This window comes from Penicillium pulvis (assembly GCF_028828015.1).
Source record: "Penicillium pulvis strain IBT 33274 chromosome Unknown contig_23_segment0_segment0, whole genome shotgun sequence".
Taxonomy (NCBI): domain Eukaryota; kingdom Fungi; phylum Ascomycota; class Eurotiomycetes; order Eurotiales; family Aspergillaceae; genus Penicillium; species Penicillium pulvis.
Genome location: NW_026643075.1, coordinates 4,717,036 through 4,729,693, shown reverse-complemented (window position 1 = coordinate 4,729,693; position 12,658 = coordinate 4,717,036). Strand labels below are relative to the sequence as shown.

The following is a 12,658-nucleotide window of genomic DNA, read 5'->3' as shown; positions in this document are numbered from 1 at the left end:
ATCTTTAACTCACAATATCCAAATAAATCTATCAAAATGGGTTGGTTCGACGGTAAGTTGTTGAGATCTACATCCCAGACTGCATGGACCCCGTTTCGCCAAGCAATCTAAGCTTCCAAGCATTAGCTAACATCTTGGCTTCTCCAGGCGACTCCGAGCAGGCTTCTCACCACGAGCAGTGGAACAACACCGAGCCCCGTGAGCACGACCCCAGCTTCGTCCACGAGCTGCTCGCCGGTGCCGCCAGCTACGAGGCCGCTAAGGCCTACGAGCAGCACGAGGAGCGCGAGGGTAAGACCCACCCGACCCATCCTTTCTCAACCAATTGCCCCTCAACACGAAGCAAGACCAAAAATGAGACCTTGGGAGGCTAACAATGGATATAGGCAAGGCCCCTAGCCACGAGAAGGCCAAGGAGATCATGGCCGGTTTTGCTGGTGCCTTCATCGACCGTGAGGTTGAGACCAAGGGTCTTGACTTCGTCGATAGTGAGAAAGCCAAGTACCAGGCTCGTCAGCACATCGAAAACGTTCCCCGCGAGCGCACCGGCTGGTAAACATTCCATGTGAATAATATACAAATAGGCTGTGCCTAGAATGTTCCAGTTACGAATCTGAATGAACAATTTTAACAAAGTCCGTGTATTGTAGAATGGGTCTAAAGTAAACATTTGAACAATTGTTCGTTTCCATTCCGACAACGTACGTTAATGTTATCATAGGGATGCATGGTAGGGCTATAGATCAAAATTGATTTGCCTTGCATGCAGTAGCGGTAAGGCAATCTCCTTTCTCGGTGATATGATCGGGTCGATCTGTCCCCGCCACTTACGTACAAGTGGGGGAAATCGGGTCAACGTTCCAACACCGCCACCATGACCACATTGCGTGATTCTAATTTTTTTCTAAAATAAGAAACAATATATCTGTAACTATATAGATGTCCTTGAATTGTCCAAGTCAAATTTTGTTGGAATTCCAGGTGATTTGAGCCGCCTCCAAATCGACGTAACACGAAAGTTCGGTAAATATATCTCGGTATCTCGCCAATGCACCCCGCAGCCCGGACATAAACAAGGCTTCCAATATTGGGATAAACTCCAAGGTTGCCCACCTGAGCAAGGGGTAAGCAGAACTTAAATAAACTGGAAGCTCATAGCGATCTCATTTCAACGCTGCAATGCTACTCTGAGAGACAAGGTCTACCCTAGAATCGACATGGGAAGAACCCAGGAGCCTTGAAGTCTTGCCTGGTGGAGCAGCCTCGGAGATATGCTGTGATACATATCACAGGGCTATACGACCCGAAGGGCTCGCAAGGGGTTGCCAGCATTTACACCAACCTTGGAAGGCAGGAGCCGCTTGACAACGTCATCATCTGGAAGGGATCCAGGAATAGTACGGATCCATGCCATTATTCAAACTCTGGAACATTGAAAGATGGCCATGATCCTTGACGTTCGTGTGATGTTGCATTCTTTCGCTCGAAAGTCCTAGCTCAGACCGACAAGCCCTTAACAGCCTGACCTTGGAGCCAAGCCTGAGGCAAGTATTTTAAAACAGTTCCCCTTCGGCGTAGATGCCTGGTGTAAACTACCATTGACGGTTCAGGGCCTTTGGCTTTGTACGCCCAAAGTGTCAAACATACTCATCATGGATAAGGTGTGGGTTTCACGGGCCGCGCTAGAGAAGGTTTTAAGGCTTCCACGTTTGTTCTATATGTTGAAGACTTGAAAAGGACTGACTGTTTGAGTAGGGGTCCTGAAAGTATTAGGCACCTACTAGCCTTGGTAGGAGGAATTACTAATAGGAACAGCACATGCAACATTGACTTCAGCCACTAGATGTTATCTGGAGGAAAGAAAGTTTGAAGAACGTGGTCTCACGAACAGGCTACACCAAACGTGTCCACGCCCGATCGATAAGCTACCAAAGTTAAAATCAAATGACGGAATGGAATAGAGAAAATGGAGGATTGTAGCGGCTGAAGTGGATTTCAAGAGCCAACTAAAAGCCAAAAACAAATCATACAGAATAGATAACTCCGGGAATCCCAAATCCGCGCTTCTGATTAACTCATGAATGTCACCGCTGATCCGGTACCTTCATTCCAACATTCCACGGATTTGCTCGGGGAGGGGCCCAAGGCATTGGGTCGCAAAGTATACATTCTGCCGGTTTCACATATGAGACTAACCCCATGAGGGAAATAGTCATGCGGAGTGATGAGCAAAGTCATGAATGCTATGGCGCCTGAGTCTACATACCATTTAAATTATCTGAGCATGTAATCTCAATGTCCTGGCTAGATTCAAGCATCCAAATTGGAGGCAGTCAAGTCGCATTCTGCTCGACTCAGCAGGCGTAATTGGAATGTAAGGTAGGATGCATGGACTCATGGACTATTTTCGCTGTGAAGACTCGAGATACTGGGGGCCAGGAGTAAAAATAGTCTCTCCGGTATTGTATAGAAACGGACTGGGCGTAGCGCTAGGGGCTCTATGTATTGTAGTGAGATTGGAAACCAAACTAGATGCCCATATTTATGTTGAAGGAAAAAAGCGTTGGCTGTAACCTTTTTGATCTCCTGCAGTTCGCTTGCGTATGCATATTGTCTAGTTCTGTACCTGACATGACTGTAGGTAAGATGTATGTACTTTACACAAATTTGTTTGAAACATGAAGATAAACTGTCAAAGCACAAAAACATCATGTAGTAAAGTAATTTAAACAAATCGATCTGGAGATTCAATCTAGATAAGTGGAAATAGTAACCGTCCAGCTGTTATACTTCACAAAATATAGCTCCGACCCTGCAAGCCCCATATTCATTCCCAGATGTGATTCCCCTTGCCTTTTTTGACTCCTTTTCCAATACCAATCTAACCATCTTCCAATTCGCCAGTGTCACCATAACCCGCTGTCCCATGCGTATCGTATACAGATCCGAAACAGAGAAACCAAAGAAAGTAAAACAAAAGCAGTGAACCGCTAAAAGTGGGGACCAGCCCACGCTCAACTGCTAGCCCCACGACGATGAATTCTCCGCAAATGATCTCGCATGTTGTCCACCCGACTAAACACACGTCCACATCCCTCCCACTCGCAGACAACACCAGGATTGTGTCTCGCCTCATGGCGAGTACGGTCTTTCTTACTAGAGAACCCACCATGTCTGGACTGTGGACATCCCTCATATCGACAGAATAGATGTTTCTGATGACGGTTAAAATGCTTACGCAGATCACAGCCTCGTTTGAATGAGGACTGGGATGTGCAGCCTGGGTGGGCGCAGCGCCATTCACCATCACCAGTTGGAATCCCGTAGTGGGTTAGATCGGCTCGACTTCTCGATGGGGAATTAGGTGGGAGGGTTGGCATTGGGATGTCGAGGTCGGACGCTGTAGTTGGGGTTGGGGAGGTGCTCATTACTGAGGTTGTGTCGAGGGTAGACATTGAGACTGCGGGGACTGTGGGTGGGGAGAGGTAGCCGTCGGATGGGATGTTAAACCATGGTGCAGATGTGTTCATATTCTCGTGGAGTGATGCGTAGTCTGCTTGATGCATTTCCGCTGTCTCGGCCTGATATTGTGGGCCGACGGCTGGGTAGGATGTAGTAGACTGAAAGGTGCCAGTGGAAAGGCTGTTCATGCACCACTGGCCGATTTCTTGATGGGTGTAGCCAGTTTCTGGAAGCAGCTGACCCATCGAGGCCTGGTTGGAGTCAAAAGCGAAGTAGGGTGGCATGAAGGGCGAAGAAGAGGTAGAGCAGATGGCAGAGTCTACCGAAGCTGAAGGTGGAAGCATCTCTACATCAGAGGCACTAGACCAGGTGTAGAGGGATCCCATGGCGTCGCTAGCAGGGGAGGCCCTTTGATCTGATAGATAGCCTTCTGGGGCTAAGAAAGACCCTGTAGACTCAGGGCGGACGGGTGCGTAGCCCAAGGAAGGCTGCAGTCCAGACGAGTGTGCGGGCGATGACGATGAGCTGACAGGGATCTTCGTCAGGCCTACCAGATGTGGAGGCAAACTACACGGCGTATTCACAGGTGCTATCAGGCCGTTAGAGGTGGCAACAGGGTAACTATTGCGCTTGTTGGACATGTCGGGCAGCGAGTTTGTACGTTGATTGAACAAGGCACAGTCCGACTGTGAAGATGCTAGGTCAATCTCTCGATCAAAGTCGAATAAGGTAGTTGACGGTGAATAATCAACACGCATAGCAATCAACACAAGGTGTGCGTAATGTTTCGTGGTCCGATAAGTCCGAGTCCGAGACAGTAAGAGCAGATGAAGGCCCGTGAATAGATGGATAACGAAGTGGATTCCCGATCCAGGCGGGAGTTAGCGGGTGTTATAAGCTTTGATTTATTTTCCCGTCCAGTGGAGAATTGAAGTGCACCAGAATTATGGTGGCTGTTGCATTCAGGAACCGTAAATTTAGTTCTGGATTGGAAGCCTGAGCTGTGTATAAGAAAGAATGTTCGAGGCAGTGCTTTCTTGGTTCAGGTGTAACCCGTAAAATAAATGTGATTTAAAAACCAATGATTACCGAGAAGGGATCTGCAATAAATGTTGACTCAGAAGGAAGGAAGAAACATGCAGTTCGCAAGTTCAATAATAAAAATAAAAGGGCAGGGGGCAGTAGGGATTGGAGGGACGATTGAGATCGACCCGCCCCATGGGACTCCCAGAACCATGAATCACGATGAATCAGATCAATCCTGACCCCGGGGCCCGGAGCATGGCACATTATGCACGGTTTTTGGCAGCCAAGGTGATCGACGTAAGAGGGGAGATGCGCAGCAAAGAATAGGTTTGGGGGGACGCTTATTGGTCTGGTCGAGTAGGGCTGAGCAATCCGGCCATCGAATAGAGCGGTACGGGGCTGAAAATATGAGCCAAGACATATTGCATTCCATGACGATGATAGGTCCTCGGTACGCTCGAGTTTAGATACGGAAATCCCATATGGGAATGCGTCGCGGAGTTAAACCCTTTGTAGACATGCGGCTTATGGTCGCTGCGGGGTCCCACTTGGGACAAAGCCACGGTCAGAACGTCTTCCCACTCTGCCGGGATTTGATTAATTTGACATTCTGATTATAATTCCTGATTTCCAAGGGCTCCAGAATCTTCTCTGTGAAGATTGCCTCCTAGCCCAGATATAGTAAGTATGCTGTAGTTGTTTCTATGACGAATCTATGTACGAACAGGATACCTATTTGGAAGATATGTTGATTCCCTTTGTCATGTACTTCTGTCGTATAATTCTTCTCTCTCCTCTCTCTGCCTCTTTCTCCCTTTCCCTCTCTCTCTAAAAAAAGGAACTTTCCTCTCTGGGCGCCTCGACGCAACGGCAGCATAAAGGTAGCATCGGATTTCCGAACCAACCTGTAAAGGTGGCATAGGCCAGCTCAGGTGTCGAGAACTGACGAAACAGCATATTACAATCCCTGAAACAAGCAGGGATTAGAGCGATGTGTTAAGAATATGCGAGGGTCAGCTGAGGGGCCGCTGAACCCGACACCGACGGATAAAACCCGGTGGGGCTCCACTTAGACCCTCGTCACCACCCCTGGATGTCTTGTCATTGGTCTGTTCGCAAAAATATTAGTGCTTAGTAGCCCCTTCCACCACTCACATTCCAAATCTCCGGTCGAGTGGGGCAAGGTCCCCAAACGCGAGAAGCGGTGTCCCACGAGCCGCAAAATGTGGCTGCATTACATTATCAAGCCATCGATTCATCGATTCCTCTGCCGTCCTGCAACCTTGGTGGGGAATTTGCCAGCCAAGCACCCGTTGATATTGGGCCACGCTTTCAGAGCTGCCAAGTCATCGACGCTGACGCACTAGATAATGTAATAGGCAAGTGAGATGTAGCCTACTGACGTGCTATTCTTCATTTGAGTTTCATCTTTGCGAGCTGGGTAGGGCTGACGCAAAGTCTCCTAGCTTCCAAGAGTTTCAAAATGTCCGCACATGTGAAGAGTATCCCAAACAAGACTTCGAGTTGTTAAACCAGTAAAGCCGGATTTACGCGAGACAGTGTCCAAGATTGGATGGTAGAAGGTTTGCTAGCTTTCCGCCCCCAATGTCTCAACGCACGGTGACCGCAACTGCCGAGCCCGGATTTGTTTACGCAAAAATAGTAGTTCCTTCTCCACAATGTCTTTAATTCCGCCCCGCGGTTTCATATCTGCTTGAGATGAGCTATAGATGATCCCCTCCACATCATCTAGCTTGCGTGGACTCATCGGCCAGCAGAGGCGTGGTCAAGTCGGAATCCGAATGAGGATCCACTGGCTTGGACTCAGCCCCTCGATATAGAATATAGTGCTGAGTTATAAAAATCAGATCAAAGATAATCGAAATATTCCCCAGGAAAAGCTTAACCGGGTTTCCGGTAATGCCGCTCCAGTCACTCTGGAGGCTCGAGTCCATGACCAGCTGAAGTAGCGACAGCACACCGCCGGCTAAGTCCAGCAAAATTTGGTTGATGTCCCAGCCCAAGGTCGACTGACGCCTGTAGTTCATCCAGGCCTGTGGCATATATTTCACAATCGTAATGACGAGCTTGATGTAGGAAAATGTATAGATCTGAAGATGGTTCCTGCGTTAGATTGCCACACGGAGGTTTCAAAAATGCCTTGCAGGTTGAACTTACCACATCGATCCACGCCCAGATCGAAGGATCATAACCCCCGTCAGGGCTCTTTGACAAAACGATCCAAATCACGATTAGTGGTGCCAAGACAGACCCCCAAAATAGGCCCGCTATGGGCTTGCTGATCCTTTGGAAGCGGGAAACCTGTAGACCCCAGATCATTGGCCAGAATTGGGAATAGACAATAAGACTCAGAATCACCGCGTGAACCGCGAACGCCAAGTCGTTGAAGCGGACCGTAGGCTCTTCTGAGAGTGGATGCCGAGCCGCGTACTGGGAGCGAATCACTGGTGAGTATAAAAAAGCACCATTATATATGGCATAATACAGGAAACCTAGCCAGTTGACCGTGGGGAAATCGATCGACGTTCCTGCTGTCGAGCCCCGCCGAAAATTATAGATGGGCTGAGGATAGAAAGATGCTGACCAGCAGGCCATGCTGTGCGGGTACGTCAGCCCTATACGAGCCCGATGAACGGATGTAACATACTATATCCAGCCCAAAAGCCTGCCTCTTATCAGTTTCCATTCCAATATTCTGCCCAGTGGGGACACCTACCGGGACAGAGCCCGAACAAAGACCTCCAGCTGAGATGGAGTCATCGCGCATGGATAATCCAGCTGAAAGTCTGGATGATCCCAATCTATAGAGTTCCGTGACCTGCTATGTCTACACAGTGAGAAAGAGAAAGCGAAATGGATAGGGGTCTTTGGGAATCAAGGCATCATTCTCGCGCTGGATCGTGTCACTGATAGACCGATAAGGTCAGGTGACGTGTTATCGATCCAGTACACCACGTGACTTCCTGGTTGTCCTGGTTATGAGCTGGCACACTAAACCGTTTTAGGAAGAAAGTTGACATGGATTCGTTGGACGCAGCCCGCTTGTTGTCTGGTCCTGTACGACTCCTCTCTGTCGCTCTCCCTATTATCTGCTATTATCGTGGCTGTTTTCCCAATCTTTCCAGGCTGGAACTTGGTTGGATTTATTCGGACCTTTGCGCAATTCGTTCCCTTCCTTCACTACCTTACTGTTAACGACTACGACCTCGAACGACCTCTTCCACTCTCACCGCTACGACATTGAACACTCTGAAACTCACCACACTCTTCAAGACAATTGCTTCGTAACTGAGTTAGGACAGCATTCGAACGCCTGTCACTCAACATTCCACTCGAGTCGCCGATCCCGTCGCATGGTGCATTCCTCGGAACGGGGGATCTCAATAGATCTCCGTCAATAAATTCGAACATTCCAGAGACAGATACACACGAGCCAACGAAATGACGGTCTCCGGGCTCGCAGCCCCGGGGAGCAGCACGTATTCCTCGAATACGCTGCATGTAGGAGATGGAACATGGGACAGTGAGCGCGACACATTCTTGCTGCCCAATCTCATGGGAGTGAATTTTGAGACGATGCGATACAATGGTGCGTCCGACATGCAGATACGATAGTGGCATGACGAAGTTAGCTGACAAGTATCTCAATAGGCATGGGAAATCGATTCAAGAACATGACTGGGTACCAATCGATGATTATCGCGCACGGTGTTATTGCGGCTATCGTTTTCCTGGGCCTTGTTCCAATGGCATCCCTCATTATCCGATATTACTCCCGGTGGAATCCATATTGGGCTTTTAAGCTTCATGCATGGTTCCAGGTTTTGACATTACTTTTGACAACAGTCGTTTTCGTGTTGGGTTGGTTTGCTGTCGGTCCAGAGAGAAGTCTGACCAACCCGCACCATGGAATTGGTCTGGCAATCTATGTCATGGTCATTTTCCAAGCGCTATGGGGCTGGTTTGTCCATAAGGTGGAAAGGAACAAGATGCGACATCGCGTTCCATTGAAGCTAGTGGTTCGTTGTGGCCTGATGGATTCAGTTTGATAATTGTGCTGACTAGGAATATAGCTTCACCGATGGCTCGGTCGCGCGCTCGCTATTCTAGGAATTGTGCAAATCCCGTTGGGCCTGACATTATATGGCTCCCCCAAGGTGCTATTCATTCTATTTTCGCTGGCTGCTTTCGCATACTTGGTGGCATTTTTCATTTTATCCTATCTGTATGACGATGAAGGTTATCATGTTCCGAGTGAGCATGGTGGTAGTCGCTTGAGTCACAGTCATTACACAGGACCGTCGGTCGTTGAAGAGCAACACCATGGCGGGCTGGGACAGGCTCTTGCTGCCGGTGGAGCGACTGCAGCACTGGCTGCGATGTTTAAACGCCGCCCCAAAAGTCGCCATTCAAGCGGCGCATATGAAGATTCACGCACATCTTATTCGGACGAGAAGTACTCTGATGAGGTTTCCCGGAAGGAGAGCGGCGGCTGGGGTAGAAAGTTTTTAGAAATTGGGGCTCTTGCCGGTGCTGGTATTCTGGCGAAGAAATGGTGGGATCGTCGAAAGGAGCGCAAAGATGATGCCGAGTCAGGGCGGTATAGCCCAGCCCATTCGCGCACTGATAGTTTCTCCGAGGAGTCTCTCAGTCGACTTGAAGACGGAAGACCAGAGCCCAGTCACCAAACACCCCTCAACCGCCCCCCAAGTCGGCCACCAAGCCGACCCCAGAGCCCTGGCTCATCATACTATTACAACAGCACATATTTCACTGAGCCCGAGAGGCGCCCATCACATGGCATTAGAGATGCTTTGCTTGGCGCTGGCGCTTTTGCTGGGCTGAAGAAGATTTTTGGCGGACGCCGCAACAAGGATGACGAAGAAAAGAGGCGATTAGATGATATCCGTCGCCAAGAGGAAGAAGATGAGCGGATCCAACGTGTCAATAGCAAGCGACGACAAAATAATCCCCCCGGGCCAGGCCCCTACCCGTCGCGACGCAGGCCGAGCTCATACACCGAGAGTGACCTCACACCAACCGAGCTGACTCCCCGACCTCCTCGACAGCCATCTCATGGGTCGCTCCTCTCAGCTGAGCCCATGGCATCTGGGGCTGTTCACGACCCTGTTCCCTCAGATCTGCCTCCTCCCAGGCCTCCAATTCATCACGAACTTTCCGGTGACTCGAGATCAGAGCTACCACCTTCGGAGACTGGATCTGAGCTCGCAGCCGGATTTGCAGGTGGAGCGGCCGCCGCTGCAGCAGCTTCCAGCCGCCGTCGTAACAGCCGTAGCCACAGCCGCAGCCAAAGCCGAAATCGACGCCGCGACGACCACGTTGAATCCCCGCCTGTCTCCGTGAAAGTGAAGATGCACAACGATGGTCGCCATGTCACCCTCCGTCGTCTCACAGAAGAAGAAGCTGCCGCAAGCCGTGAGGCAAGACGCCGAGAGCGACGAAACTCGCGACGTCGTGCAGGAAGTGCAAGTTCTCTTTCTGGTGACGAACGAAGTCACGATCGCTGGCGTCGCGTCGAGGAACTGGAGCGACAACAAGAGGAGCAGCAGCGCCATGCTGCCGCTGCAGCCGCCGCTGCGGGGGTCCCTATGTCCATGGCACCGTCAGGCAGTATCCCTGCATCTTCTATGCCGCCCGCATCCCAAGTTAGCCATATGCCGCCTCCACCTCCTATCCCAGGCCCTGCACCTTCCGGGTTGGCCTATGGTAGTGTGACTTCACCTGGTACATGGACAGGTACCGAAGCCAGTGGGTCATATGCAAATAATCGTCGCCGCAGACGGGCAGAGCGAGCCAGAACACGACAAGAGAGGCAGCAGCAGCACGGAGTGGAGTTTGAGTAATACTAATCCCGCTAATCCCCGTCTTTCCTTTTTCCTTTGTGCTTTCTGGTTCATTATGGATTTCTACGACCTGTACAAAATGTCTGCCTCTGTTGATGTGTCTCATGTCCGATTGATGTTTTCTCATTTACGCACGAATTTCAAGGTCCTGGGAATGAACTGAATAGGTAGGCTATGTGTTTTTTTGTCTCTTTGTTTATCTCTTTTGTTAAGGGCAAGCGAGTTTATGGCTTTGATTATCGGATGGGTTTGGTTGGTTCAAGTCGCTGCTGACTTACTCATTTTTTCCTGATTCCCACATGTACTTAACGACTGCAGCCATGCATAAAAGAATTTCATGTGATCAATTTGAATAACGAATCTGTTGATACATAAGGACAGTGCACATTAGGGGAAACACATCATGTATTAGGTTTGTTCAATTGAAAGGTAGCATAATGTGCCGACGATTACTAAATCTATTATGCACCGGAGCTGTTCAAATCATCTTTAATAAAATTTTCGGACAAAGTATCATGTTAATCTGTGTAGCGGAATGAATTTTGCAAAATCGCACAGGAGAAGTTGCATGATTCGCAGCTATTCTCTGCTTTGGCGAGTAGATCATTGTATTCAACCAATTCGATACCGAACGCGCTATCCATCTCCATATCCCACGTGTTACAGTCTTCGCAGAGAGGCATTTCAATTGATTGGAAAGTGGAAGAAGTAACCTTGGAATGGGACAAAATATTTTGAAAATTGATTGAGTCAGAAGTTCGAAGATGCATATGTGAGGGGTTCTCTGCCCGGCAGGAGACTTTGTACTACATCCGGGGAACAGATTAAGTAACCTTTCCCTTGATAGCCACACTATAACGAAATGTCTTTAGTGATTCCACATATAGATGCCTACTGAGGCCAGGTAGCTCCTACTTAAAGATTTTTTTGGTCACTTGACGATCAGACCCCCGTGGCGAGACTAGCGAGTGCCACTCGCCAAATTCAACGAGTAAAATGGCGACAACTCTCCCCACGATTCATTCAGCCTCAGACCCTCTTAGTTCAGGGCCTAAGCACTTCCTAAACGAGACTTTGTTTTTATTTTAATACAAGTCTGTGTCACTGAAGGGGAACACGGGAGCACGTGAAGTGGTGGTTTGCCCTGTCTACGAGAGACAACACATGTGCACTTATACCCCAAGGTCTCTATCAGCTCGCTGTGGAACTGTCAGTTTTACATTTTATATTGTCCCACGATCACCAGACAATTTTCGTAGCCTGCTGGCTAAATTTTACATTTCCTGGTATAAGTGGGTATCCAGGTGGATCGGGTGTGATAAAAGGACCACTTGTCTCAGGGTTGGGCTTGTATGGGTAGTGGACTCCTCTTGGCAATGCTTCTTTTCAGGGCTCATGTTGTTCAAAACGTATACGGAGGAGTTATGAGTGCAGATTTATATTATAGAAAAGATGTATGATAGTGTTGGATTCATTCACATGGACATTTATGCAACCTTGATTTCCAATAGTGATCTATAGGGCAAGAGCAAGACCCAACAGACCAGCGGCACCAGCGACACCCATAGTGATGGCGCCAGTAGCCATTGGTGCACCACCAGTCGAGCTCGCAGATGCAGGAGCACTCGACTTGGAGCTGGAAGCCATGCTCGAAGTAGCGGGAGCCTGAGTCTCCATAACAACTGAACCAGATGAGCTGGCAGCAGTGGTAGTCACTGTAGGTTCAAAAGAAGGCCCGGAAGAGCTGGTGCTCATAGCCACAGTCATCGAGCCAGTCTCACCAACCATGACCTCGTCAAACCCGCCAAGGGAAGTAACAATAGCTTTGATACTGCCTGGCAGGTCATTGTACCAGGCTGGGTAGATCCCTTCTGCAGCGGCACTGACAACTGCAGCCATAGAGGCAGAGTTCATCATCTCATACTCCCAAGCAGTTGGGACAGCCGTTTCTAGGACACTGACGAAATCAGTGGGAAGTGAGGGGACCGAAACGGTGTCCGTAGTATCCGAAGAGCCGGAGGACTCAGAAGAGCCTGAAGATTCAGAGCCAGAAGATTCGAAGCCAGAAGATTCGAAGCCAGAAGAGTTGGAGGAGGCCACGGAACTAGCTTGGGGCATGGCCAGGGCCGGAGCCAGAAGAAGAAGAGCAGCGAGAGCTTTGGACTGCATTTTGAAGAATTGAAATATAGAGATATCGCGTTGAGCTTTCATGAACGAGTGACAAAGAAAAACAATGAAATAATCATAACGCTGAGAACAGAAAAGCCAGATGCCTCACTGGAATA

At 49.2% G+C, this 12,658-nt stretch overlaps 5 protein-coding genes across 5 annotated transcripts; 2 read left to right on the top strand and 3 right to left on the bottom strand.

Moving 5' to 3' along the window:
• Positions 1-36: 36 nt before the first annotated feature.
• Positions 37-556, top strand: N7503_006052 (DUF3759 domain-containing protein; the record flags this gene model as incomplete). The annotated part of the gene is made up of 3 exons (XM_057065599.1): positions 37-52; positions 148-291; positions 387-556. 3 exons carry the CDS (start codon positions 37-39, stop codon positions 554-556), a joined length of 330 nt encoding a protein of 109 aa, XP_056923342.1.
• A 2,458-nt stretch (positions 557-3,014) lies between these two features.
• On the bottom strand, positions 3,015-4,103 carry N7503_006051 (putative C2H2 transcription factor; the record flags this gene model as incomplete). Its single annotated transcript, XM_057065598.1, has 1 exon — positions 3,015-4,103. One exon carries the CDS (start codon positions 4,101-4,103, stop codon positions 3,015-3,017), a length of 1,089 nt encoding a protein of 362 aa, XP_056923341.1.
• Positions 4,104-6,233: 2,130 nt separating this feature from the next.
• On the bottom strand, positions 6,234-7,269 carry N7503_006050 (putative L-cystine transporter; the record flags this gene model as incomplete). Its single annotated transcript, XM_057065597.1, has 4 exons — positions 6,234-6,599; positions 6,667-7,105; positions 7,157-7,174; positions 7,226-7,269. The coding sequence occupies 4 exons, from the start codon at positions 7,267-7,269 to the stop codon at positions 6,234-6,236; spliced, it is 867 nt and encodes a 288-aa protein (XP_056923340.1).
• A 681-nt stretch (positions 7,270-7,950) lies between these two features.
• On the top strand, positions 7,951-10,373 carry N7503_006049 (uncharacterized protein; the record flags this gene model as incomplete). Its single annotated transcript, XM_057065596.1, has 3 exons — positions 7,951-8,098; positions 8,161-8,528; positions 8,583-10,373. 3 exons carry the CDS (start codon positions 7,951-7,953, stop codon positions 10,371-10,373), a joined length of 2,307 nt encoding a protein of 768 aa, XP_056923339.1.
• Positions 10,374-11,888: 1,515 nt separating this feature from the next.
• N7503_006048 (uncharacterized protein) lies at positions 11,889-12,542 on the bottom strand (the record flags this gene model as incomplete). Its single annotated transcript, XM_057065595.1, has 1 exon — positions 11,889-12,542. One exon carries the CDS (start codon positions 12,540-12,542, stop codon positions 11,889-11,891), a length of 654 nt encoding a protein of 217 aa, XP_056923338.1.
• Between the last annotated feature and the right edge of the window lie 116 nt (positions 12,543-12,658).